The sequence below is a fragment of the Lepidothrix coronata genome, unplaced genomic scaffold (assembly GCF_001604755.1).
Source record: "Lepidothrix coronata isolate B3197 unplaced genomic scaffold, Lepidothrix_coronata-1.0 Scaffold64, whole genome shotgun sequence".
NCBI lineage: Eukaryota > Metazoa > Chordata > Aves > Passeriformes > Pipridae > Lepidothrix > Lepidothrix coronata.
The window spans coordinates 4,297,552-4,323,103 of NW_016690244.1; the positions used below are offsets into that span (position 1 = coordinate 4,297,552).

The window sequence follows — 25,552 nt, forward strand, 5'->3', positions numbered from 1 at the left end:
TCCCTGGGCAGCCTGTTCCAATGCTTGACAGCCCTTCCAGTGAAGAAATTTTTCCTAATATCCAAACCAAACCTCCCCTGGTGCAACTTGAAGCCATTTTCTCTTTCCTGTAGCTTGTTACGTGGGAGAAGAGGCTAATCCCCACCTTGCTACAACTGCCTTTCAGGTAGTTAGAGAGAGCAGTAAGATACCCCCCCTGAGCCTCCTTTCCCAATCTCCCACAGCTGCTTCTCATAAGACTTGTGCTCCAGACCCTTCACTAGCTTTGTTGCCCTTCACTGGACATACTCCAGCACCTCAATGTCTTGATACATTAGGATAGTGGTCTGGTCATCATGGTAGGTCTGCTGGTTTGCATGATAGGGGTGTCAGCTCAGGGCTCCAACCTCTGCATTTTCAATGTTGAAACTGTGATTTGAGGCTGGCTAGCTGTTTTAAGAGAACCATCTTGGACATGCTGTTTTCCAGTGTTTTAGGCTGAGTCTTCCCTCTGCTCAGCCCTTTCCAGAGGGATGGGTCTGCAGCCAGGGGCTGAGCAACCTGCCAGCTCTCCCCTGGGAAGGCCAGGCTCCTGTGAGAGAAGCAAGAGGGAACAGAAATGTAACTTGGGTGACTTCTGCTAGCGCTGCTCCACTCGTGAATATCTAACTTGGTGTAAAAAATGAATGCTCTCAAAATTTGAGGCTCTTCTTAAACTTCCTGTAGGAGGTATGTGAGAAGCTGCAACACCTCTGTCATAATAACACAGTGGTTGCAAATCTGACATATTGCTGCTCTTTTCACAAAAGATTTTTAAGAAGGTTCATTGAAAGTAATTTTTTTCTATACTCTCCCGACATGAGCTGATTGGAGAGATTATGAAGTTGGTGTTAATTAAAAGGATAAGAAATGAAGCACTGTGTCTTGCCATTCAACCTGTTTCTTTCCCTCTTGAAGGTCATGGAGGCAGAACACACCAAAACAAGAAGTGAGTTGGTTCACAAGGAGACTGCAGCCAAATACAATGCTGCCATGGGAAGGATGAAACAACTGGAGAAGAAGCTGAAAAGAGCCATCAATAAATCAAAGTATGTTTTACATCTGGAGATGAATTTATTGGTGAAATCTGTTTGGGGGAAACACCAATTCTGTGGGGTTTTTTGAACTTGTGAAAGGGTATTGCTCTTTGGGCTCCTGTCTGCACAGAGCAGCCTCACAGCACAATTGGTACTGGTATTTGTCTTTGCATTTGTTGTCTTTTTAAGTGTCTTTTGAAAAAACTGATTTGATAGTGTGGGATATGAAACCTTTCCTGGGTGGAATCTTGGTCTTGTTCTAGTGCACTGAATCCTTTGGTGGCACATGACTTGAGAAACAGGCCCATGGCATCCACACAGACGCTGTCTGCAGAGCATCGTGGCTCTGTGTGTAGGTGTTTTGCAGCTTAGGATTGTTTGCAGTTTAGTTCTTATTTTTAGTTAGGAGAGCAACAAAGCAAGTGACAGAAGCCTGAAAGGTGTGAGACTGCACTGGTGTAGCGTGCTGTACATCAGACTTGTTTACTTCCTGATGCTGCCGTGGCAAAGCTGTATGAGAGCTGTTCCTGGGGAAGGAAACACACTTCAGAGGGCATAGCTAAGCAGCATAAGTGTCATTAGTAATTGTATCTGCATTTGATGTACATTTGCTCTGTTGCAGAGAAGTGAAACAGCTTTTTGCTCATAACCTGTTTAAAATTTTGGCTCTGTTTACAACCAAATCTTAATCTTTATATTTCACAGCCTTTTTTTTTTTTTTTTTTTTACATTTCCAGACTGTAGCTTGTCTAAACAATCTGCTTGCTGTATTTAGCTTTTAATCCCTCCATCTAAAAATGACTTTTTCGTGAAATTGGTCAACAAAAAAATCTATTTTGATTGGTGTTTGCTCAATTCCAGAGAGAATTAGCATTCTCAAACAAGATTAAAGCATGTTTGCTGAAATGGCGTAGCGGCTTGACTTCCTAGAATGAGCTGCATGCTGTTTGTTTAGCGCTGCACAGGGACTGTGAAAACCATCATCAGATCACTAAGTGACAGATTTCTCTGGATGAGAGCAATATCTGAGAAGTGCTTTGGCTGCTAGGAGTTCCTTCCGTACAATAAGATTTAAAATAAAAGCCCTGATTAAATTGTCAGTGGGGTCCTACATAGCTTTTTATAGCCACGATAGTGCGCAGTCTGATGCCCCAGCTGCCTCTTGTGTGATTTGCTTCTGAGTCTTCATTTCCTTGCTGAAACTACCCTCAGAGGGGTGTTGTCTTGTGTCATTCTCCTCAGGACAAGCTGCTTTTCACTTGTGTGGAAGAATTCCAGTGTATGCCTTCATCTCACATTAGGGCTGACTGCAGTTTAAACCACCTATGTAGGGTGTTTTGGAGACCCTTTAATAAGGGGTGTACAGAAATGCCACTTCTAACCTAGTATTGAAGTGGAAGACGCCTGATGGCACAAACAGCCACGGATGTATTTGAAGTCACGCTACATAGGGATGTTGGAAAGGTCAGTTGTCTCTCAGCATTGCAGTTTTCCTGTAAAGGAGAATTGAAACTGAACTGAAAACATCAGTGCTGTCAAGTGGCTACATAAACTGGGAAATGAGGCTCCTGAACTTGCAGCTGTTTGTATTTTAGGGTGTTGCTGGCTAGTAGCTGCTTTTCAGGAAGGATTTAACACCAGCATCCTGCTCTGACCTTCTCCCTGGGTGGTTTGGGAGTGCTGGCTGTAATGCTTGGGTCTTTCAGGTGCATTTGTCCATTGTCTCTCACTGTAAACTTGTGGATAGACACGCTTGAATGAGTTGCTCTCTTCCAGGAAAAAGTTAATTGCATTTGCTCCCCACTTCAGTCTGGATTAAGATGCTTAAAGCATTACTGTTTTGAAAATAAGACTGGGACAGCCTAGAGAAAAGTAATTTAGATGATTTGCTGTGTAAAGTTGATGAGCAAAGGATTATTGGATAGTTTTGTTTTGGTTTTGCTTTTAATTTTGTTTCTGGGTGCTTACTTGCTTGTAAGCTATGAGTGTGCGTATGGCTGCACGTTCTTAACAGTCCCCAGATCTTCTGGCTCAATGCCTCTGAGCTGCAGGATAATGAACTTGCCTGTGTTAGCTGGTTTTTGGAAGTCACTTTCTGCTCCGGTGACTTGGGCGAAGTGCCTTGCGCTCCTCCTGTCATCTACTTAAAAAGCGCTTTGGCTGTGCAACGCCCTGGACTTGGACAACTCCTGAGGTAGGACACTGATTGCATCAGTGAACGGTTCGCCCGCCCTGCTGAGTTACAGACAAGCTTTCAGCAGTTACGGGACCGTGGACGTAAGGGGATGAAGTGACCCAAGGAGATGTGGGTCCCTACCCTTCCAGCGCACTGTTTTCTGCTGGCATCAGATGCCTGGCTGTGTGTCAGCAATGAGTGAGCAAGAGTGCTTATGTATGAGCTCTTACATGTCAGCCTGTTGGCATCCTTCCTGTGACTTAGGTGGCATTTTTCTTACCTGTTATAGGTAAACATGCCTGCTCATATGTGCACATATATGTGTTTGTGTGTAAACACACACACACACACACGCATATACGTATTGATTTTTTCACACCATGCAAACACACCTGTGCTTGTGGCTGTTAGAAAGGAGACTTTTCCCCCAGGCTTGTGGAAGCTGATGGAAGGTTAGGACTGAAGCCTGGTTGTTCCCTCCCAATTGGTGCCAGGGTAAGGAAGGAAAAGGATCAGGTTATTTGAGGTGAATGGGTTTCTCTGTTTTCCCTGTACATGTTTCCCTGCAACACCGTTCTGTCAGTGTCTGTGACTTCTCATTGCTTTGGGGTATGGCTGTAGGAGTCCTTTATCTGTTGGATCCAAACTCTCAACTACAATGTTTTATCCTGCCTGGCAGGTGCACTTCTGTAGCCTTTGGCAGGGTTATGTCCCAGTGAGGAAAGGCAGAGGTACAGTTTGACTGGATCAGTGTTCCTGGAAACGAGACTTGGCTGTGTGCTCCTACTGATGGTAGGGGGGGCTGATTAAAAGTATCAGAGATGGAAATGACCTACTCTTGGGGAAACACAACTCAGTTGTTTTGTGTGTGACAGTGTAGCGAATTCAACCCTTCAAAGAATATAGGATCAGAAAGCCACAGTTCTGCACTCCTGAATTCTAGTGGACAGTCCAAAATGCAGCTGCAGTAGGACTTGCAGCTCAGAAGAGGCTTGCTGTCAGGGTAGAAACATGACAAGGGTAGTTGACATTCTATTTCATGTAAAACCATATCTGATTGTTTATCTCTCCCCTAATTTCCAGCTTCTGAGAGATGAGGAAGGTAGTGAGCTCTGCTAAAAAATCAGGGGTTTTGTTTGTTTGGGTTTTTTTTCTTTTTGTGTGTTTGTTGTTTTTTTGTTTGGTTTTGGTTTTGTTTTGTTTTTTTCCTCCTCAGTGTTGTATCAGATGATATTGACTTGTGGGCTTCAAATCTTTGAAGCTGGAATGTAGTTTCTAGGCTTTGTACTGCACCTCTTATGCCCCTGCCCTCCTGCAGCCTTATAAGCAAATTTTGTTGTCTTTTTGTTGTCAGAGGTAGGAAACAGACCGGGTGTGACATTGTGTTCTGTGTCCAAGCAAAATGTTTCAGAGCCGTGCAGCATGAGGGAAGTGCCTGGTGGGCTGCTGATGGGAAGTGCTGTGCCCTTGTATGTGGTGCTCTGACCTCCCTTCATCCCCTTTCCTTCACTGAAAAACCCAAGAACTGTGCCTTCAACCCCCACGCGTGAACCCAGGGAAATCTAATGTTTACTTTCTTTGGGGAATTTGCATGTGCTGTGGGCTGCTCAGAAAATGGATACAGAGAGGATGCCTATGCCTGAAGCTGGATGCTGCATTTAAGTATCTTGCAGAATCTAGGCCTGAAGGAATTGTGCTGTCAACTCCCAAAACTGGAGTTTTACAGTTTTTATTTAGGTCAAAAGACCCATGAGAAATAGAAAGAGCAAGACATTGAAAGCACGCGTAGGTGTCCTGTCATCTAGATAGCAGTCTCTTGGGGTTACAGCGATACACGAAATAGCTGTGTTAGTGCTACAAAGAGAGCAACTCCCACTCCAGTACTCTGCATTCAGTCCCAGTGATTGTAAACAATTATTCTTTGTTTTTCCACAGGCCTTATTTTGAACTCAAGGCAAAGTACTATGTCCAACTAGAGGTACGTATGTAATTCAGATCCATCTGAAACTCTTTACTGCTTATGGTAAATACTGAAATTACATCTAAAGTGCTCTGACAACTGTGTTGTGTTTCTGTAAAAAACCAATTCAAAACCTCTTGAGCAATTTGCTAAGCACATTTTAAAGATAAAAGACTAGGAGAGGCTTTGTTTCCTTGTGTGAAGGAGTGTTCAAACCCTGCTGCTTGCTGCCAGAACCAAACAAATACAGTTTGGGTGTGTTTATTTCTTGTAGTTTAATGTGTCTGGTGTTTATTTGTTTGTTGTGGGTTTTTGTTTCATTTTTTCCCCTATTGTTTTGTGCTTCAGACTGTTTAACTGTCCTTGGGGTGCTCGTTTATGTTTACTAGTTGGATCAATTAACAGAAGAAGTAACCTGCTTGTACTACTCAAACATATGCAGATGTGAATTTCTGATTGGGGTTTGGGATAAGTGGGCAGGGAGAGCAAAGTAGCCCTACAAATTCAAGTGCAAGAATCACTCTCTTTCTACTTGAGTGACTTTTGCTGCATATGGCCCCCAAAACAAGGAGCCTGGCTCCTCTGAGTTGAAGGGTAGTGGCTGGTGCTGTAGTTCTGTGTGATGTGCACAGGGTTTAAGTGGAGCATGTTGCCTCTCACTGTTGGCTGTGGGTGCAGGAAGGCTCCTGTGGGGTGCTAAGTCAGTAGGAGCCTAGCTAGAAGATTCCCATTCCTTGCCTGGGATGCAATGCATGTCCCACAACCTTTTTTGTGAGCCCTTCCCTGAGCTGCCTGAGATGCAACAGCTCTTTGTAAGCCTTGGAGGCTCTGGCACACACCTTTTTCTTGCCAGGATCCAGGCTTGGATGCCCACTGCTGCTGTCTTGCCTGCCTGTGTAGCTGTGGTCAGCAGCTGTTGCTGCACAGAGCTGAACCCTTGCCTGCTGGGTGCCAGCCCAATAATCCCTTCTGGCTGGAGGCCTCTTTTGAGAAATACCCTTTTTCCCAGAGGCAAAGGCTCGTTGTTAGGGGGCCTGTTGCTTCTCCGTGGCAGTAGCTCAGTGCCGTTCTGAAGCAAGGTGATTGTGTAAAATGTAATACAAAAGACAGCACAGACTGCTTTTGATGTCCAATATAAAGTGTTGAGACAGCCACAGCCACACAAGCAGTGTTTTCCCTTTGGGAAACGGGGTAAAACTTTTGCCCTTGCTCTAGAGCGGTGTTTGTGCCTGGGGACACGGAAACTGCTGTATTATAGCTGTCAGGGTGTGAGGCTTGCTGCTTTCTGCTCTGAAGGTTTAGTGACCAGAAATAATGGGTTTGGTGCTCAGTGGAGAGTGAGGCTTAGTCCCCTCAAGGGTGATCCCCAGCCTTGCTGTGTCCTGCAGACAGAGGCTGTCAGCAAACCTTAGGGGTGGTTCAAGAATAAGCAATGACATTGTGTTGAGAGCTGCATTCCTATGAGAGATCCTGCACATTAACTGAGTAGGGGCCCTGCTCTGTGCTCAGCCAGGGGCAATTACCACACTGCAGAGGCAGTCCCAGCCCTTGGCTGCTGTGGATTGCCTTGCTGTTGTCTCCTTCACAAGTGTCACTGCCTGTGCTAGGGTGCTTTTGAATTCCAAACTCTCACATCCCCTAGATGGTATCTAGCCCTGGTTTGTGCCAGCTTGCCTGTGCAGAGCCAAGTCCCCTGGACACATAACAGGGAACTGTGTGCTGTGCGTTGTTCGCAGTGAAAGTCCGTCTAATACCTGTCTTCCTTGTTAGCAACTGAAGAAAACAGTGGATGACCTGCAGGCAAAGCTGGCCCTGGCTAAGGGAGAGTATAAGACTGCCTTGAAAAATCTGGAGATGATCTCAGATGAGATTCATGAGAGGAGAAGGTCCACTGCTATGGGGCCCAGAGGATGTGGCGTGGGTGCTGAAGGGAGCAATACCTCTGTGGAAGACCTGTCAGCAAGTAAACCGGAGTCTGACACCATCTCCAGTGAGTACAGAGCACTGCTATGCTTGAGAATATCCCATGGGCATCATAAGAAATGCTAAGATTAGGATTGCTCTGCATATTCTGCAGTTTTGAAATTTGCTGGCTGTTGTGGGACTGTGGCTAAGTTGTTATGCTTCTTGTTATTACAGAAGTTGATTACATTCTTTTACAGTCAGTTTTCAAGGGGAAGGGTTATGAGTTGAAGTGCATCAGCTGTTCTCATAGCATCACTGTTGTTTTTTGTACAGTGCTGTATGAAAGGAGCAAAATTAACACACTTCAGAGCATTTTTAAGCCAATGATGCTGCTGTTGGTGACTTGCCTGAGGTGGTCTCAGGCTGTCGCAGACCATGCAGCCAGGTTGCTGAAGTGGCAGTGCTGTTTGGAAACAGACCTTTTGGATCAAGTGCTTGTCTTCCAGTGCTGGGCCTGTGGCAGAGGAACTAAAGGCGCAGCTGCAGCACTACAGAAAGGTGTGATGCTTGCACAGAAGCGTGTAAGGATAAGCTCCTTCGCACTGCAGGATCTTCTGCCAAGATGTGATTTCAGCAGAGCATGTGTGCTGCGAACAAGGGAAGTGAAGAAGCAGCAATATGCTGATGCAGTGTGCTGAGGGGCTCTGTATAAGATGGGTGGCAGCAGCAAGCTCCAAACAAGCTCCAGGCAAGCTAGGTAACCTCTGCTTTCTGGTGGTACATGAGGACCTTGTGTTGCGAAGCCTGTTGTATTGAGAGTTTGCGTTTATCCTGGCTCTGGGTGAAAGTGGATAGATGGCCATTGCATGTGGCCTACTTTTGCCTCCCTCCTGGACACTTTCTCCAATTCTTGATGCAGAAAGTCTTTTTCTGCTGCCCAGTCCCACAAATTCCAATTTAATTTGTATTTCAGCTCCATTTCTGCAGGGAAAAGTCTAGGTCAGGATTGCAGGAGTTCATAATTGCACAACCCTGGTGCCCAAAGGCAGAAAATGCAGTTTCCCCATAGACACTGGTGCATACTCGCACTGAGGTCTTACAGGTCTGTGGTACAGCCTGTCTGTGCCATGGGAGCTGGGAGGCAGCTCTGGGCTGGTGCTTGACCTCTGCACTGGCAAGACTTCTTGCATGATGTGTTGAAGCTCTCAACTCAGTACTGTGCAGCTGGGACCTTTCCAAGTTTGGCAGCAATTGCCTCTTTGGATACCTGCAAGTCCCCCCTCCTCATGCAGAAGGCCTTCTTTCTGAAAGGCTTAGCTTAACTGAGTTAAGGTTTTCTTGTGCTGAAGGAGTTCAGAGGCCTGGGATATAGGGGCAGAAAGAGCCAGAAAAATTAAAGTTAATTCAGAGCGACCAGTTGCTGGCTCTCCTGGTCACTGCTGAGGCTGTAGGCAAGGACCGTCAGCATGGGCTCATCCCTCTCTTTTAATTGCACAATCTGATATAGGTAGAAGGACTTCAGGTTGTGTCTAGTGCCAACACAACTGGGTTACAACAGGGCGGGACTAGCAGCGTGCCAGACTTAGTAACTAAAATAGCCTGGATGAGTTATGTAATGTGTAGGGAGGTATCCACCAAGGTCCTTTTATATCTTGATTTCTGTCTGCCGGAGTTGAATAAAACACCTTGTCATCAGCAAGAGTTTCTTGGCCCTTTCAGATGCTCCTGTGTTTTACAGTAAGTTTAGATGGTGAAAAGTAAGCTACAGTTTGAGCTGTGCTGCTTGTAGACTGGCTGATGTCAGTGCTTCTCGCCAAGTAGAGGACTCTCTAATTGGAAACATCTTTTTTCCCCACCTTTCTTTGCTTTCACCCCCTGCAAAGTTATCTGTATTGCTCACCATATATTGATAAAATACAGTAAGTGAGAAGGCCACTCCGCAGTCTTGTATTTAACATCATTAAAAATAAAGCACAAAACCACAAGAAAAACTGTCTCTGAGCTCAAAGTGCCCTAGAGGGGGCTCAGGAAGGTGAATAATGCTGTTATCCATTTTATGTTTGAAGTCTTTTAGGTCAATTCTGCAAGGTGTAAGTACAGTTCTGCAATCTGCAGATCCAGCAGAAAGAGGCTGAACATCTTGGCAATAACCGTATATTGGTGGCTGCCTCTGGCACTTTTGTGTCCGAGTGGTGCATGTGAGCCCTGGGCTGCCGGGGTAACAGAAGAACTACTTTGAAACTTCTCCTTTGAGCCGTTTTGTTAATGCTGCTTCTTTGCTTCTGCTGCTCTTCCAAGGCGGTTCTGAGCCTCACTAGCAATGGTGGGAATCAGAAGGAGGCAGAATTGAAGATAACCTCAGATCACTGGACATGTCCTGCTCTTTGTAGGACATCTTCAGGCCAGTGTGATTCCAGCACACACTTCTCTTGTGGAGAGTCTGATGCATGTAAAGGACCTTCTGATCCCAGCGGGACTACTTGTGTGCGAAAGTCTTTGGTTCATAGGTCCCCATCCTGCAGTGAGCCACGTCTGAAGTGTGTTGAATTTTAGCAAAATGTACACCCCTGTGTTGCACAAAATGGAATCTTCTTTAACGGGTTTCTCCTCTGGTTGCTAATAAAGACCCTGCAGCTTAATCCAGACAGCTCGGAGCTGGTTTGCTTTAATTAGAACTCAGATTTGAGCAAATATGAACAGGGAAAAGAATATATGTGGGTGGGGTTTTTTTTTTAATTTGATGTTGCTTGGTGATCCTCATGCAAAAAGAGATCTTGGGAGTTTGTGCTGGATTTTAACTGCAAGTGTGTGAAGATAAGGTGGAAGCAATCTGCCCTGGGAGCTATGTCTTTGTAATTAGTGCCTTAAATAACCGGGAGTCTCTGCTAGGATCATGATGCTGGGTGAGGCAGACACAGGGGATTAGGCCCTGGCCTAACTTGTGTAGTGAAGACCACGAGAGCACAAGACCAGCTGGGCAGGGGGAGCAGGGCCAGTAAAAATCCAAGAGCTTCTTGGCATGAGGAGCAGTAGAAGGTGGAAACCTGAGAAACTGCCTGTGCTTGTGAAGGTGCAAGAGAGAGGGTACGATTACTAACTGGAATATTCTCTGAACATTGCAGTGGCTTCAGAAGTGTTTGAGGATGATAATGGAAGCAGCTTTGTATCCGAAGAAGATTCAGAAACTCAGTCAGTATCCAGCTTCAGCTCTGGTCCTACAAGTCCCTGTGAGGTGCCCACTCAGTTTCCTCCTGCGACACGACCTGGAAGCCTGGATCTGCCCAGCCCTGTATCCCTCTCTGAGTTTGGGATGATCTTTCCTGTCCTCGGCCCCCGAAGCGAATGCAGCGGGGCGTCCTCCCCCGAGTGCGAAGCTGAAAGAGGTACGCACGGCTGGATACGCCCTGGGCCAATGTTTTTCAGTCTTATAAAGGGAGCAGGAAAACCTTCTCAGCTCCCCTAGGTGTGTGCCAGCTCACTGAGCTCTGACCCACTGGCGTCTTCCTTGGGGAAGGCAGTTCTTGAGGGCCCCTTGTCTCAAAGTTAACGGTGACATCTAAAGCATTTTAATTATTGTTCTCCTGGCTGGAAATGTTCCCCAGTTCTGTCTTAGTGGAGGGGATGGAGGTTTCTCACGAAATAAGTGTTCAGTGGGATTCTGATGGTACGCTTATTTGAAGGAAAATCTGAATTCATTTATTTATTTTTTTAAAATTATTGTCTCGCTTGCTGAAAATCTTGCTTTCCAGGGGAAGAAAAAAAACTCACAAAAAATAATGTGCCAAAAGGAACCTCTTGCAGGCTCTGCCAGCCCTAGCTGACTAATTCAGACTAAAGGATTACCATCACTCTTGTGTGCTCCAGCCTAAAGCTGTGTTGATTAATTTGCTGACGCAGTGCACAAGCAACATTTTGCTCCTGCTCCTGTAATTTTTGCTCGCTTTGGCAAAGGAGACTGCAGAGATGCTTGAAGCTTAACGTGCAGAATGAAATCTGGGTTTAACATCCAGTTTAATCCTTTCTTTGCAGGAGATAGGGCAGAAGGGGCTGAGAACAAGACGAGCGACAGAGTGAACAAGAACAGGAGCAGCACCAGGAGCAGCTCCACTGAAGGGCTGACTTTGGATAACCGAATGAAGCAGCTCTCCCTTCAGTGCATGAAAATCAAAGAGGGAATATGCGCGGGCAGAAAAGCTGCCCAGATTGGCTGAGTCCTTCTTGTGCCCTGTCCTGATTAATGGGAGTCTAAATATTTATACATGAACTTCTAAGTGTTTGAAGAACGTTGTGCCAATAATATATGCCAAATCTTAAGCGTTTACTCTGAGAATTTAAAAATGCACTAAGAAGTTTAATTGATGTGGAGGGCTGAAGTTTTTATTCAGTAAACCCTTTGTAGGCCTGACGAGTTATCAAATGTTTAAGCTGTGCTCATATTTCACAGACTTTGTAAATTGTTTTGTAGCAGCCTGGCTGAAGCAATAACTAGTAATGTTCCCTTGTAAATTCATGCCAGTCGGGGGTCTGAAATTCAAGCCAGACATTTGCAGAAAGCGGTTTGGCTTCGGTTTTGTAGAATGAAATGCTCTTTAGATACAGCTGATCTCTTGAGTACAAGTGGCATATTCTTTAAACATCTGTATTTGTCTGTATTATGCTGAAACTGTAGAAGTATTTTGTATACAGGAAAGCTGTTGCATGTGTGGGGTCTGAAAGCCTTCACTCTTCCCTTGGTGCTCACAGAAAGGATAAAATGAATCATGCCTATAAAAGCCTATAAAACAGACGGATGACAGAAAGGGGATGGTAATGCTCAAGCAGAGGTAGGCCCTTTCTAGACACCTTCCCGAGTCTGACTTGGACTCTGTGGGTGATTCCAGTGACCAAAAAGAGTTGATTGGCCCCTTGCCCTTCCCCTCCCCTGAGAAGTGAAGTATTATTTTTCAGCACTTTAAGTGTTTGGGGTTTTTTTTCCCTCAAAAATGGGAGTCATAGATGTTTTCCAGACAGCTATGATAAGGGATTCACCCTTGAAATATGCATGAAGAAAAGGAATTGCCAGTGTAGATTGACAATGTGTTCTTAAGCTTCTCCGTAGGTTGTACTGTGTGGGGGTTTATAACTGTTAAAGGGACTTGGGATTTTAGTATGCCCTAGAGAAAGTGTTCAGTAAAACTAGAAAGGGCACGGGAATGTTTTGACAGCAGCTGTTAGACAGTAGTAGTGTCTGATAATTATGCTAATAAGTGGTAGTAAAAAAAATCCTAGGACTCTTCAGTTTTGGTGACTAAGCATTTCTGAAAGCACCATTTTATCTAAAATGTCAGTTTATATTGTTAATTTGATGGGAATTTTAGTATTGCCCAAAGTATTTTCTATTCTATGTTTTTGCAGTCCTGTTGTATTTCATCCCTGCCACAGCTTGTGTATCTATTCTCAAAGTTAATGTAAAATTCTTCACACTACAGTAAACATTTTTGTTTTCCACATTTTGAGTCTGTGCAAGTGAAGTTTATCCAAAGCTCTAGGAACCGAATCTTCTTGTGCAGCAAGTTTAGTTTCCAAATATCCACTTCCAGCTGAAGACTGCAGTCTGGAGTAACTCTGGTATTATCATCATTGAGGTACATGGGCAACTGTTGCCTCTTTCCAGCTTCCCGAATCTCTGCATATATGATTCACTTTTTATTCTGAACTGTGCCACAGGACCAGAGCTTTAGTCAGGTTTTCCAAAATCCCTTACTGTGCTGAAGGAGGGAGGTATTCTGTTACACAACACCTCTGTACCTAATGCTGCTGAAATTGGCTGTAAGGCCGTGCAGAATTGGAGGTAAAGAATCCTGTTTTCATAAAAAATAGATTCAACACATTATAACTGTTACGCTGTAGTAGCTTTAAACATTTATACGTTCACATCTTCCGAAGACTTGAAGGCTGAAATCTTCCATTGCCAGCAGTTCCTAGGCCCAAAAAGTGCTTAGGAAAGAAGTCTGTGGTTCCATCTTCTGATGTGACCTTTACTTGGGGAAAAGCTGGGGTAGGCAGTATTAAATATGAAATGAAGAGCAGTAAGAAGTGCCACATTGCATTAAATGTTTTTACTTAAACTTTTGTAGCTGACCTATTGTCTGTGCTGTATTCAGTTAGAAAAATTTGCAGAGGTATTTGTGGTTGAATCTTACTTTTGCAGACCTCCCAGCCAATGCCAGTTACATTTTCCTAGGTTGTCTGGATGGTTTTTTGGTGGTGATTTTTTTTTCCTTTTTCTGGTTTGTTTTTTTTTTTTTTAACCTCTCTTGCTATTGCATTTCCTCTCATTTTGCCAGTTCTGACTAGAAACCCAAACTCTCTGCACTTAGGCAACAAATTAGTTTTGTGTTCCATCAGGATATAAAAATAGTTGTGTGTGCACTGCCTTGCTATGTCCTGATTGGGTTCAGCTCCAAGCAGGGTAAAACCATTGATGAGGAAGTACAAAAGTGCGTGGAACCCACCCTGCCCTTACTTTTACACCACACTTCCATGAGATTTGTTGAAAGACCATGCTGCAGCCTTCTTCCTTTGGCGACCTCCAGACTTAGCAGGTAAATCACCCTTCAAACACACAAGCAAACAGGCAGAACTGTGTGTCTGTAATAAATTAATGGAAAACTCATTTTATTTTAAACTTCATAAAAGCCATAATTATAAATATGACAGACTTTTAAATGAACAAACATTGCTATGGATTACAAGCCAATGAACAAGCTTTCTCCAGTTACTTTTCTGTTGGAGCTCTTAAAGGATTCTGAAGTGTAACATGATGGTAGCTGCCTCCATGGGTATAAAAATAAGCCTCTGCTGTATCAAAGTATACGTGATCACTTCAGCTGCCCTGATATGAGAATGTATGAAGCAAATGTTAACCTAGGAATTCTGCTTCTCTTTGGTATTGTCAAACAATTTATATGTCCTTTTTGAAACAATGAAAACCTCTACTATATGTACACAAACTTAATTCTAAATAGCTGGCTGTTCAAACACCATGGAGATTGTGTGGTTAAGTGCATAATTACTGTACAAAGTAGTTACAGGACACTTGCAGTGTCATGGGGCAGATGGGATAGAAGCTGTTGATACCGTTCATCCATGGTACTACCTCTCACTGAGTCTGAGAATAAGGGATTGGGTTAACCAAGGTCTAACCTGTGTCTTCCTGAAAAAAAATAAACTGGGAGGGGTGTCTCAACCTGAGCTATAAACAGCAGCATCATGGGGTCTTGTGTGGAGCTTTAAAGTAGGATTTTTAAAGGAATACACAGAAAAGGCTTTGCAATGCATAAGTAAAGAGAACGTTAAAACTTCTGAAGAGGCTATATCCAGTTATTCTGCTGCACTGCTGACAGAGAGTTAAAAGTCATTTCTTTGTAGTGGTCTTCCCTTAATGAATCAGAAAATGTGTAAATCCTCTTAAAATCCCTTACAGCAACTGGCCTCCATTTCATCAGTTACCCCCTCATCTGTGGCTCTAGCCGTAGTTCAGAACTGTACCCTGTGTGACAATCAACTTAGGAGTGCAGGATGCTTGCTGAGGCCTTGTATTTCAATGTTTAAAAGCTTGAATTGTATGTTTAGAGGCAGAGAAGACTTAAGGATCAAGAGGTGCATGACTGTCTAACTGGAAGTAAAATAACAAATCCAATATACCTCTGTTGGGCAGCTATTTAAATTTTTGCATTCACAGGTCTTATTCCTTTCCAGAAGTCTTGCTGCGTAACCCAGCACCTCATGTTCTCTGTCACAGATCAAAAAATGCTAAACAGTATAGGGGAAAGAAAAGCTTAACTTAGACTGTGGCCTGAGGTTGTCTTAAAATCTTCACTTTCCAATAAGTTTTCCAGATTTATTTGTGGAACAAATATTAAAGTATATATTTGACAGAAAATATGAAAGCAAATCATAAACGCTTACACTAACATTTTTTCCTAAGACAAAATGGCAAGAAAACTTTGTTGCAAAATCAATTTGCCACAACCAGAATCTGTAGACTAGAATTTATAAGAATATTTTGCAGTTCCTCTTAAATAGTCCACCTGAGTGTTCTGTCCTATATTTAAAGGAAATGCACAGTGATGGCATTCTAGTAGCCTATGCAGGTGCAATATTTGAACAGGATTTGTTTTATATTAATAAGATTGACACTTGTCTCCATTTATGTATGGGATTTAAGATAAGCCAAATCCCCTGACTCTTCTGTATATATAAGAAATATCAGCACATCCTGTTTGGGACAGGATACTTTGTCCTTAATGCCAGACAGTGAGTACATTTCTTGCTTTTAGTTGAGTTTAGTTTTAGTTCAGCACAGTATGGAAGCTGAGCCTTATGCTCGTTTCATGCAGCATAAGCTTGGCAGTAGCTTGTGCTCAGGGGGAAAAAGAAAGAAAAACTCCTTTCTGCTGAGTAGAAACCAACTACTGAAGAACAACAACAGATTTTACTGTAGGCAAGTCTACCAGCTTGATCTCAAACAGCAGAGAATTTGCAAGAACTTGGTACTGAAAGCTGGCAGTTCTGGGATCTGCATTTTGTACTGCCAAAAAGATACTCAGTTGGGACTCCTAACTACCTCTAATGTCACAGGTGATAAGATACATGCAGGACTCCACTGCGATTCTGGTTTAGCGTGAGCTAAAAACTTCACAGAAATCTGTAGGGAAAATGTGAGCTGAATGAAATTTTCATTTTGTAGGGATGAAGCTGTCCTTGACCTATACTCCAGAAGCCAGGGGGTAACTACAATGAACGTAATCTATTTCTTTGCTCAGCTTGTGCCCATGCAGAAACTTCCCTGCAAAAGAAGGTAAGTCACGCTGTGACAAACCTGTCCCAAATTTCCTATCCCAGATGGCCTTTGAGAGAACTGCAGTCAGCAGGACATATTTTCAAAGGCATGAGCTATCAGTGCCCTTTCAGCACTAGACACTTGTTAAGCAGCTGTCTGATGAAGGAAACGAAACAAAAGAATCTTGTACTTTCTGGAGAGGACTAATAGCAGACCTCTGTGGGAGTAATTTTAGCCCACAGATATTTCTGGTGCTCCTGTAGAATGTGTGCTCAGTTTCCCAATGGCCAAGTGACACCTGTGCTCTAAAGCAAGATTTAAATGCTACCTGTTTTGATTGGAAAACTGGCAAACTAATGTGAATGGCAGCAAAATTCCCGTGGCTGTTTTAAAAACATCCTCCCCCCCAGCTGTCAAATATTATACATTTTGTAAAAAAGACAAAATTTAATGCATTTCAGGATCTGAGGCAGTTGGTATTAAATTGAAAATTTGGTTATCTTGAATCCTCTTTAGATACAATGTATACAGATCTAGAGGAGGAGCTCATATAGGAGGCTTCTAGAAAAATCTCATTCTGCATTAATCCCACTTCCACTATTTTCTTAGAAACTCTAACCCTGCTTTTGTTGATGACAGTGGCCAAGTGCTCAATTCATCCACTGGTTTCAACTTACAAGGAAAAAAGTACCTTTTCAAAGATGTCTGGTATAATGGAATCAGCAAGTGCATTCCCTGCAGCTGTGGTTTATTAGCAGGAGAGGCTTAACTAATCCTTCCCTATAGGCTGAGTACTTATAAAAGTGATGAAAATAAAACATTTCTTTGCTGGGTTTCTGATGGTGGGCAGTTTCCCATCTCCCCACCAGCAACTGAGACTGTGGGGATCTTCAGATGAAAATCTTTCACACCTGCTCAAGGAAGTCTATGCCGCATTCTCCGTATGCTGCTGCTGGATAACCCCCTGTCCTTACTGCTGATCAGGATCAAGCTAGGTCTGGCAGCTGGTAGGAAGAAAACCACAGAGAACCTTGTGCTGTTTTATGTACTAAAGTCACACCGATATGAACTAACAGTTCTCAAAGTACATGTAACATGAGCGAAGCTCTTAGAAATAGTTCCTTTACTCCTATATACATATTCCAGATAAGTTGGCACATGGACTACTACATGCTCAGCAGTAGTAAATTTACATTTAGAGGTGATAACCAGTTCAGTGCTTCAAACATTCAAGGTAGCAGCACAAATATGTAGTAAAAGCTATTTGGTCCTGAGACTGAATAAGCAGAAATACACAAGAATATTTTTTCTTACATGTTTACTTTTAAGAATAAAATCTTTAACCCATATACCCTGTATTTTGGGAGAAGAGAATTTCAGTGTTAGTTTTTCTCCTAACTCACTGGACTTTGATTCAAAGCGTGGGAAAATTGCAATAAATTGAGTTCTGCTGGTTCATTTGAATATATGCATTTTAGCCTATTCCCAAGCCTGTTGAACAGTGCTCCCTCCAGTACCATAGCAGCAAACCCCACAGCTAACTGCCTACCACAAGTAAGTGGCAATCAGTGATTCCATGCTTTTGGCTATAACTTAGAATGTAATTTTCTTTTGTGCATATGTGTAGGAAGGGTTATTCACCTGTTCTCAGCCTGTAGGACAGATCAAAACCACTTCCTTAAACAGTACTGCACAGATATGTCTCCTCACTGCAGCTGGGACACCTTAAGAGGAGTAGTACTGTTAAAATCTAAGAAAAAAGGACCCTCTTGTTGAGGCAGGAATGTGGTGGGGATAATGTTGTAAACTCCAGCAAGTATGTTCTCCACTTCCAAGTAGCAAAATCCACACCTATGATAAAGAAAACTACCTGTTAGAAATAAGATCTGAAGTATTTCAAACCTCTGTACAGATTTCATTGAGTATTATTACCTGTAGTCACCACTGCTCTTTTTGTGAAAGCCACAGGAACCAGCATCTCCTACTGTTGAGACGGTGACGAGTTCAAAGCCAACGCTGTATTGCCTGCAGGTGACATGACAGACATCATGTATCTGGGTCATCAGGATTACCACAAAGAGGGCTATTTATTAAAACCTTCACAGTATAACAAAGACATCTAAAAGTGTTGTCACATTTGTGACAGAAACGTCAAGTCAAACTTACCATGATATGAATAGTGAATTTGGAGGGAGACAGAACACAACTCAGGTCTGGAACTAGACTACAGGGAAAATGCCTGCTAGAAGCCTGCCTCTGCATTTAAGCAGACTTCAAGTAGTTAAACTTGTGGAGACACACTCCTGTGCCACGTGGCACAGATCCTAGGGTGTGATCTGATCGCTATGGGAGGACTCGGTGTCAGTCATCTCAGCAGAATTTCTCATGTTGCAATATAACTTGTGACACTTTGTCTACTACCTGTTAACACATGTGACAGGCATCACTGCCCCTGCCGTTCAAACTACCCAAATATGATCTGCAAGTACAGAAAAAAATGCATACAAAAAACTGCTCAATTCATGGAACAGCACAGCCACACCTCTGCACTCATCTTCATTTCATGAGAGAAGGAGTTTCCTCAAAGAGGGGAGGATGGATAGAAAAGTGCTGCCATTTTGTGGGCCCCACTGTACAGCTTTGCAAAAGATAAATGTTTAACTGCAGATCAGGAGATGTTGCTATTCAGAAGCTCTGAATACTGGTGTTTTGAGGTAATCATTAATTTTGCCAAAGGAATTTGACCTGCATAGGTCTACTTCATAGGACATTGAGACTCAATACTTCTCCTGGCCTGCTAGTGGTAGAGTAAATGCACTTTCAGAGATGTTTGAGATCTTGTAAGGGTTTAGTATCCTGCATAGTAGCTGTACTAAAAAAGAAAAGGAATTATGATCGTAATTAGTTTTAAGAGGGAGAAAGAGCCCTTTATACCTTCTTCCCTTCTGTGCAAGGCCTAGCTCTGCTCAGACCCCAAAACTATAGAGAAAGGAAGGCTCCTGCTTGCCTTGTAGGTCAAGGATTTCTTTCAGTAGTAAACATGTAGGTTTAAAACACTATTGATGGTGAAGATAGAAACGTAAATAGTATTAAATTCAAGCCAGCTCTGATACCTTGTTTTCTGGATTTTCTGTGAGCTCCCTACCCTCCCCCCAAGAGGACACTGACCAAGCTTTATCTTTAGCTGTAATGCTCTCACTGTGTTGATGCATGCTTATGCTCTACAAACCTCGGTCCCCGTAGTTCAATTAGCAATGGTCCATTCTTGTCTAGCTGGATTTGATAAATGGGGTTATTTTTGTAGGTGTCTCTGAAGTTTCCACATCCTCCGGCACTGTGACCTTTCCACTGTCCATTAACCTGAAAGAAGTCAAAAGTACAGAAAATACATCCTGAGGATTTGTATTGCTTATATAAACACACAAACAAGAGCAGAGACTCCTCTCACTTTAGAGGTCACTGACTTTAGTAAGCTCTCCTAATTTTTAAAGAGAAGTGAAAGACCATGTTAAGTATTCAGAGTTTCACTGCTGTCCTCCACCCCCCTTGATCAAAGCCTTACATCCCTTGGAAGAGTACTGTGCTTTTTCAGCTTATATTACGTAAGTAACAAGTGACTGTTTCTGACTATGACAGATCTATATTCCCATCTATCCCATGCCTTCTAGACTATGCAGGTTATTTTTTTTTTTGCTCAGACACTTCTCTGTTGGGCTAAATGAGAAGCAGCAGTGATACAGGAAGTACAACAGTAATGGTAGTGTAACCTTTGCTTTCAAAAATTGCTGCCTCCAGCCCTGTCCATCACCTCTCTGCTCTCTGAGAACCAGCACTGCAGTGACAAGATAACCATAAGGATAGATTCTGCAAGGACAAAGATACACAAGAGGAAAATTGCTGCTCAGACTTTGAGAAACAGGCCATCTGTTTCCAAGTTCTTCCTGTTAGTCTTTAAATGAAAGGTTAGACTTGTAAGACATGCCAGGCATTCACACAAATTTATAGCTGAGATCCATTTCTCCTGTTACTTCCCTCCCCTTTCTGTCAAACCAACAAGGGGCAACGTTTCTCCTTGTGATTTAATTTCTTTATTCAGTGTCTAAAACCCTCAAACACAGCGAGTTTGGAAGCAAGGGGGATTTCTCCCCCTACCATGCTGCTACCCAGGAACCTAAAACTCTGTGTGCTGTTAAGCTTTCCAGCCCTTTTCTACCTCTGCTACACTTAATTCCAGGAATCACACTAGGGCTTGGGAGCTCCAGAGGTGACCACTCGACTTAAGCATAGGACATCTAACAGAACTTTCTTTTATTGGTAAACTTGGAACTAATTCTCTGCTTGCTTTTAAATGTGATGACTGCTAAGCAAACATAAAAGATGCATTAAAAACAGACAACTAACTTTTTGTATTTAATATTAAAGACAGAGTTGGCCTTGGATAGCTAGAACAAGTCTCTTTTTTATTTTTTGAATACTAGATAGACATCTTCAAATAATTAACAGGAGGTTTCCACATACTTAATTTTCTTTTGAAACATATTACAACATAAAACAGATGTTCTTCCTCAAACAGACTGGTATCTTTAATGCATTTTTGATCTCTTAAAGCACTCCCTCAAAGTAAGCCCAGTTTTTATAAGCTATACAAGAAAATGGTTGCTTGGAAGAACTAAGCAAATCATCTCACTGTTCCCAGTAATCTTTCTAGTCACTCACCATTCTCCAGAACAGGCTAGCTTCAAGGGGCTGTTCCAGAAATAACATCTGGTATGGAACACTGTCTGAACTCGAGAGCCTTGCTGCAAGCCAGCGTGTGCCCCTGACCACACAAAGTAATGCAATCCTTGGCTTCAGGCACAAGTGTCCTAGAAAATGGACTGTTCCACTGTGGCTCAAGCTCCCTTGTTTCTCTCTTCCTGAAGAAGTTACTATTTGAACAGAAGACTTCTGATTATAGTAGATTCCCCAGGGTGTGCATGGTAGGTACAGAGCTAAAGTTAAGAGCTGCTGGCTTATTCTTTCTTGGGGGTAAAATTGCTAATATATGAAAATACATGCAAGTTACTTTATCCTGTGAGCTCTTGGCTATATTTATACTTCAGCTGAAGGGGTAACTGCAGCTCACATTGACAGCTGAAATATGAACAGCAGCTGGCCCCAAAACTGCCTGGGCTTCTGACTTAATTTCAGTCAAGTTTTTCACTCTTGCCCTGTTGCTGTACTTTTGGGGAGCATTTCAATGTGAAATGTACCATGGGTATATTGCTTTCATCCTGTTTGGCAACGGGAGTGCTTATCCCAATGGTGACAGACCTTTGAGACGTCTTTGCAAAATTTAGGAACTGTACGTATTGTGATATTGCCATCTTAAGTATGTTTGTCACAGTCTTGCTATTGTGCCTTTGGTTTGACATTGCTGATTTTGTCCCATCATGCCAAGAGTTTTCCCAAGAAAATCATGCAATTCTCCCAAGGGGAAACGATAAATGCTTTTGTGGGGTTTTTACTCTGTAGCATTACTAGCACAGTCTGACCTCTGCAGAGAGATGACTTACTAGGGTACAGGTTCTAAAGGCCAGTCTATTCTACAAAGGCTTTGCAGAATGTCTGCAGTGGCACAGCTGCAACCACACACTCTGCAGTGAAGGTGGAGAAGTAGTATAAAAATACATTTAAAAACCTTGTACATCTCAAATATGGAAAAGCCAAACCAGAATTATTATCCAGTGACCCATAAAATAAAATGTTTCTTTACCCGCTTGGAAATGGTGTAAGGTGTAGGAATCTTGGAAAAGGTGAACTTGCACAAGGAGTACACCTGTGTTGTAGAAGAAGCAGCAGGTCACACATTCACCTTGCACTTTTCATATGAAATCATGACAAAAAAAAATTGCTTACACAACATTTTCAGATACTTATTCACTACATGCCCGTATTACCCATCAGACGATCCTGTGGCAAACTTAAAATCCTGAACAGTGCTGGGACTAACAAGACTTAGTTCTACTTAGTTTTTATTTAAACAAAAGGCAAAATGGAAACATTATTTTTAAGTGACAAAAAGAGATATCTAGCATTGACCATCACCTGACTGAGCAGTTAGAGAAAAACCCAAATACTAAGTCCAAAGACTTAGAGGTAGTCAAAAAAATTTTAAATCTTAACTGGGATCTAAAATGGGCATATTTTGGATACACAAAGAGCCAAAGATCTCCCTGTACACAGATTTTTTTTATTCTAGGAAATAAGAGTATTTTTCAGCTGATTTCATTACTGAAATTTCATTGCTAAATGCATGCACGTTGTTTTAACTACAAACAGAGAACCTTACCAAACACTTCATCCAGAGGTTCTGCTCCATCATTCATAGCCTCCCTCCCCAAAATAGCAGTATGAACCCAGAAGTACACTTTTTAATCAAATTTAAAAATAAAGGATGTTTTTTTAGTTGCTTACATTCATTATAAAACCAACAGCACATACCCTGATGGTGTAATGGATAGTGTTTTGTTTCTCATACTGGGACACCACTAAGGTAAATGTATGGGGCCCTGGAGAGGTCAACTTTATCTTAGTCAGGTAATGAGGACTGTTGATCCGAATACCATCGATATATGGAGGAGGATCAGCTGAAAAAGAAAAGGATAAACACTCTTCTGGATCAAAAAATCCCCCACCTTGGTAAACTTCTACAGAGATTAGTCTGTGAACAGACCTGAGTGCTTTCAAAACAACAGAGCCTCAAGACTTATTAAAAGGACATAGAATCTTAAGAGCAACTGCCTTTTTCAGGAGAGGTACATCACACATGACAGAACACATTCTCCACTTGAAAAGTACAGCTTAAATCCCAAGATCTGCAAGAACTGCTTATCTATGCCTCACCAACCTCACAACTAAGACCTACATGTGATCATGTTGAAATTTCACGAGAAAGACAAGGAATGTTTGAGCACTCCTTAAAAAATCTCTGAGGTGTCTGTTCCTTCTCTGTTGGCCGGACAGTTCCAGAATGCATGCTGCCTAAATCTTTGGCCACTGGGTAAACAAGACTTAAAACATGTTCTTTTGACTACATCACACACACTTTTTCTCTCTCTCCCCAAATCCTTGTGATCATTACACAGATGTAGTTGAATCCCAGGACCAATCCACATGTGGTACTTAGAAACATCCTAAATGTTTGTTTTTACAATTAGACAATGTAATTTGTTATTTGGTCTCTAATTGGTTCTTTCCAGACTTCTTTTAATTTCAGTGAAGCAGGACCAAGTCTAGCCAATTACTTCAACAGGCCCAGGATCAGGTCCTTTTATTTTCTTCCACAAAGCAACATGGGATAGGGGAAAGGATTAATATAAAACAATAAGAAGCTTAGGAATGAGAAATCTCAGCCTTACTGCCCAAAGGATTAACCTGCTTTGTTCTGATCTTATTTTAACAGATGGTTAAAAATAATACTGCAGCTTGACCAATCTATTTCCATGGAAAAAGGTTTTAAACAAATTTGAGCTCGTGAGATTAAAAGTTTTTAAAAGAGTTTGGATAGCAAGACAAAACATATGAATCATTCAGTTCTTGCTAGTGATCCTGCTAAGAAGACTGTCTCTTTCAAGCACAGCAGAATTCCCTCGACTACACAATGTGTTTGGTTTGCCCACTTAAGAATGTTTTCAGTGAGACACACATAAAATAAGCACTGCTGCAATTACTAGCAAAACCAGAAGCAAGTCTTGGGCTGTAAGGAAAAGCAGATGCTTTAACAAAATCAGCTCTTGCAAAAACAGGTGATGATTTGGTCAGGTCTCAACAGATGCTTTCAGCAGAAAGACAGCTTGGATTCTAGGGAAACTGGTCAGCAGAGTTCACTGAACAAGACCAGATGTGAACAATGCAACGCTTACCAGCGTGTCTCAGCCTGTGTTTCAGATCTGCTATCTGTCTTGAACTAAAGCATACATGGCTTTTTCCCAGCTACAGCAAAGCTCCAAAAGCCAAACCCTTTCTTCTCAAGGTGAGTAGAATCTGACATATAATGACCAAGACTGGTATTTTGATAAAATTTGAACACATAAGTATTTTTCTTAAATATTCCTGGAAATATGTTGAAGTGTTCACCAGAATCTCATAAGCTTGCTTAGGTACTTTATTAAGCCAAATTCTTAGGACAATTAACCTTGATTATTTTCATTTAGTGGAAGCTGCAGACCTTTAAATAATTTCACAAATGTAGGAAATAATTATGCTATCAGAGAAACAGAAGCGCAGCATCTGTTCCCTCTAAGCATTAAGTACTGCCACTGCAAAATAAACAGAAGAATAAAGAAAATGCTGCAGCAAAATAAGTGTCAGCAGGACTATGTAGATCTTAGTGTGCTTCCAACATGTAGCTTATTCCTACAGTGTAGACTGTTGAAGGTGATCAGAGCTAAACAACTATTTCATAAGATTGACCTCTTAGTGAGGCATCTAGTGTTAAAGCAAAAAATGCCTTTCCTCTCCACAAAATTCTTTGTAATTCCTCATTTATTTATAATATAATTTTCTTGACAGTTAAGGTACACTAACCTGGATAGTAAACTTTTTTGCCATCAGTCTTGTACACAACCATTGTAATGAATTCCCGATTGTGTGCAAAGTCATCCTATAAAAAAACCAACCAGACACAAATCAAGCAGAGTTGTACACTTCTATGAAACAAAATTAATGCTTCATCAGAGACAAGTACACATTCTACCATCCCTTTTGATCACTGCACGATATGACCTGATATTTATATTTACTGAGATACCCAATGCAATTCTTTTTAAAATGCCTGAAATAAATAAACTGCCACTAATTTAACCTATTCAGTCCCCAGGATTGAAAGTTACTTCAGAACCTCTATGGTGGAATAGAACCACTTAGCTCAAATGTTACTCTGGGTCTGTTTCAATTTTAGATATGTGTACCTGCTGAATTTAAAATTTATACATACACACACAGGCATACACACCTGAACATGAAACATGAGTAGTAATATACCAATAACAGAAAGCTTTACAGAAAGGTTTACGGAATAAGCACCCAGCACCTTGTCAGTGATGTGCCTGCTGAGCAGGACCCAGACGGCAGCACCACCCTGTGGACACTGCACTTCCAGCTTGTACTGAGGATTGTTGGCCAGGCTGTAGGCATCCTTCACCGGGCCTTGCTTTGCATCCCAGGTACTGAAAGTGATACAGACATGGTGTTAGATGAGTAAGAAACTAATTCCTACTTTGAAACTAACTCCAAATCCTACCTATACAGAGAGCTAGCTATTATCAGTAGGAAGACAGAATACAGTCTCATCAGAAGCATTCTTAGAACATTGTTTTATAAATGAGTTCACTACAACACATGTATGATAATAAAAAATGCTAAATACAAACAGACTGGCTGGTGACTGCAACCACACAAAGCCCAGAAAAAAAATGAACCAGTCGGGGAGCCTGAGCTACACATATTCTAGTCATGACTGCATACACCAATATTAAATGAAAACCACCTACGCTACTTTAACTGCAGAAATCCATCTATAAGCTATGGTTAGTTCCAAAAACTTGCCAAATTTTTTCATCTAGTTTTTTTATTGAGGCAATTTTTATTTT

The 25,552-nt window shown here is 42.1% G+C and overlaps 2 protein-coding genes across 6 annotated transcripts in view; one reads left to right on the top strand and one right to left on the bottom strand.

Annotated features, from left to right (window-relative positions):
* The window catches only part of SH3BP5 (SH3 domain binding protein 5), a 52,583-nt gene extending 40,226 nt beyond the window's left edge, over positions 1 to 12,357 (top strand). The window contains exons 5-9 of the mRNA XM_017817937.1: positions 937 to 1,067; positions 5,167 to 5,209; positions 6,962 to 7,181; positions 10,219 to 10,479; positions 11,126 to 12,357. Of these exons, the coding sequence (XP_017673426.1) occupies positions 937 to 1,067; positions 5,167 to 5,209; positions 6,962 to 7,181; positions 10,219 to 10,479; positions 11,126 to 11,307 (837 nt within the window). The 3' untranslated portion in view covers positions 11,308 to 12,357. The remainder of the gene's footprint in view (positions 1 to 936; positions 1,068 to 5,166; positions 5,210 to 6,961; positions 7,182 to 10,218; positions 10,480 to 11,125) is intronic.
* Positions 12,358 to 13,716: 1,359 nt separating this feature from the next.
* CAPN7 (calpain 7) overlaps positions 13,717 to 25,552 on the bottom strand; it is a 34,117-nt gene continuing 22,281 nt past the window's right edge. For 3 of the 5 annotated variants that reach the window (XM_017817933.1, XM_017817935.1, XM_017817936.1), the window contains 7 exons: positions 24,994 to 25,129; positions 24,489 to 24,564; positions 22,404 to 22,549; positions 21,676 to 21,738; positions 19,150 to 19,280; positions 17,853 to 17,945; positions 17,224 to 17,771 (listed from right to left, as the gene is read on the bottom strand). In XM_017817933.1, coding sequence (XP_017673422.1) covers positions 17,627 to 17,771; positions 17,853 to 17,945; positions 19,150 to 19,280; positions 21,676 to 21,738; positions 22,404 to 22,549; positions 24,489 to 24,564; positions 24,994 to 25,129 — 790 coding nt within the window. In that variant the 3' untranslated portion in view covers positions 17,224 to 17,626. Of the gene's footprint in view, positions 16,925 to 17,223; positions 17,772 to 17,852; positions 17,946 to 19,149; positions 19,281 to 21,675; positions 21,739 to 22,403; positions 22,550 to 24,488; positions 24,565 to 24,993; positions 25,130 to 25,552 lie in introns of those variants that run through there. The other 2 variants (XR_001875314.1, XM_017817934.1) reach the window with 2 other exon arrangements.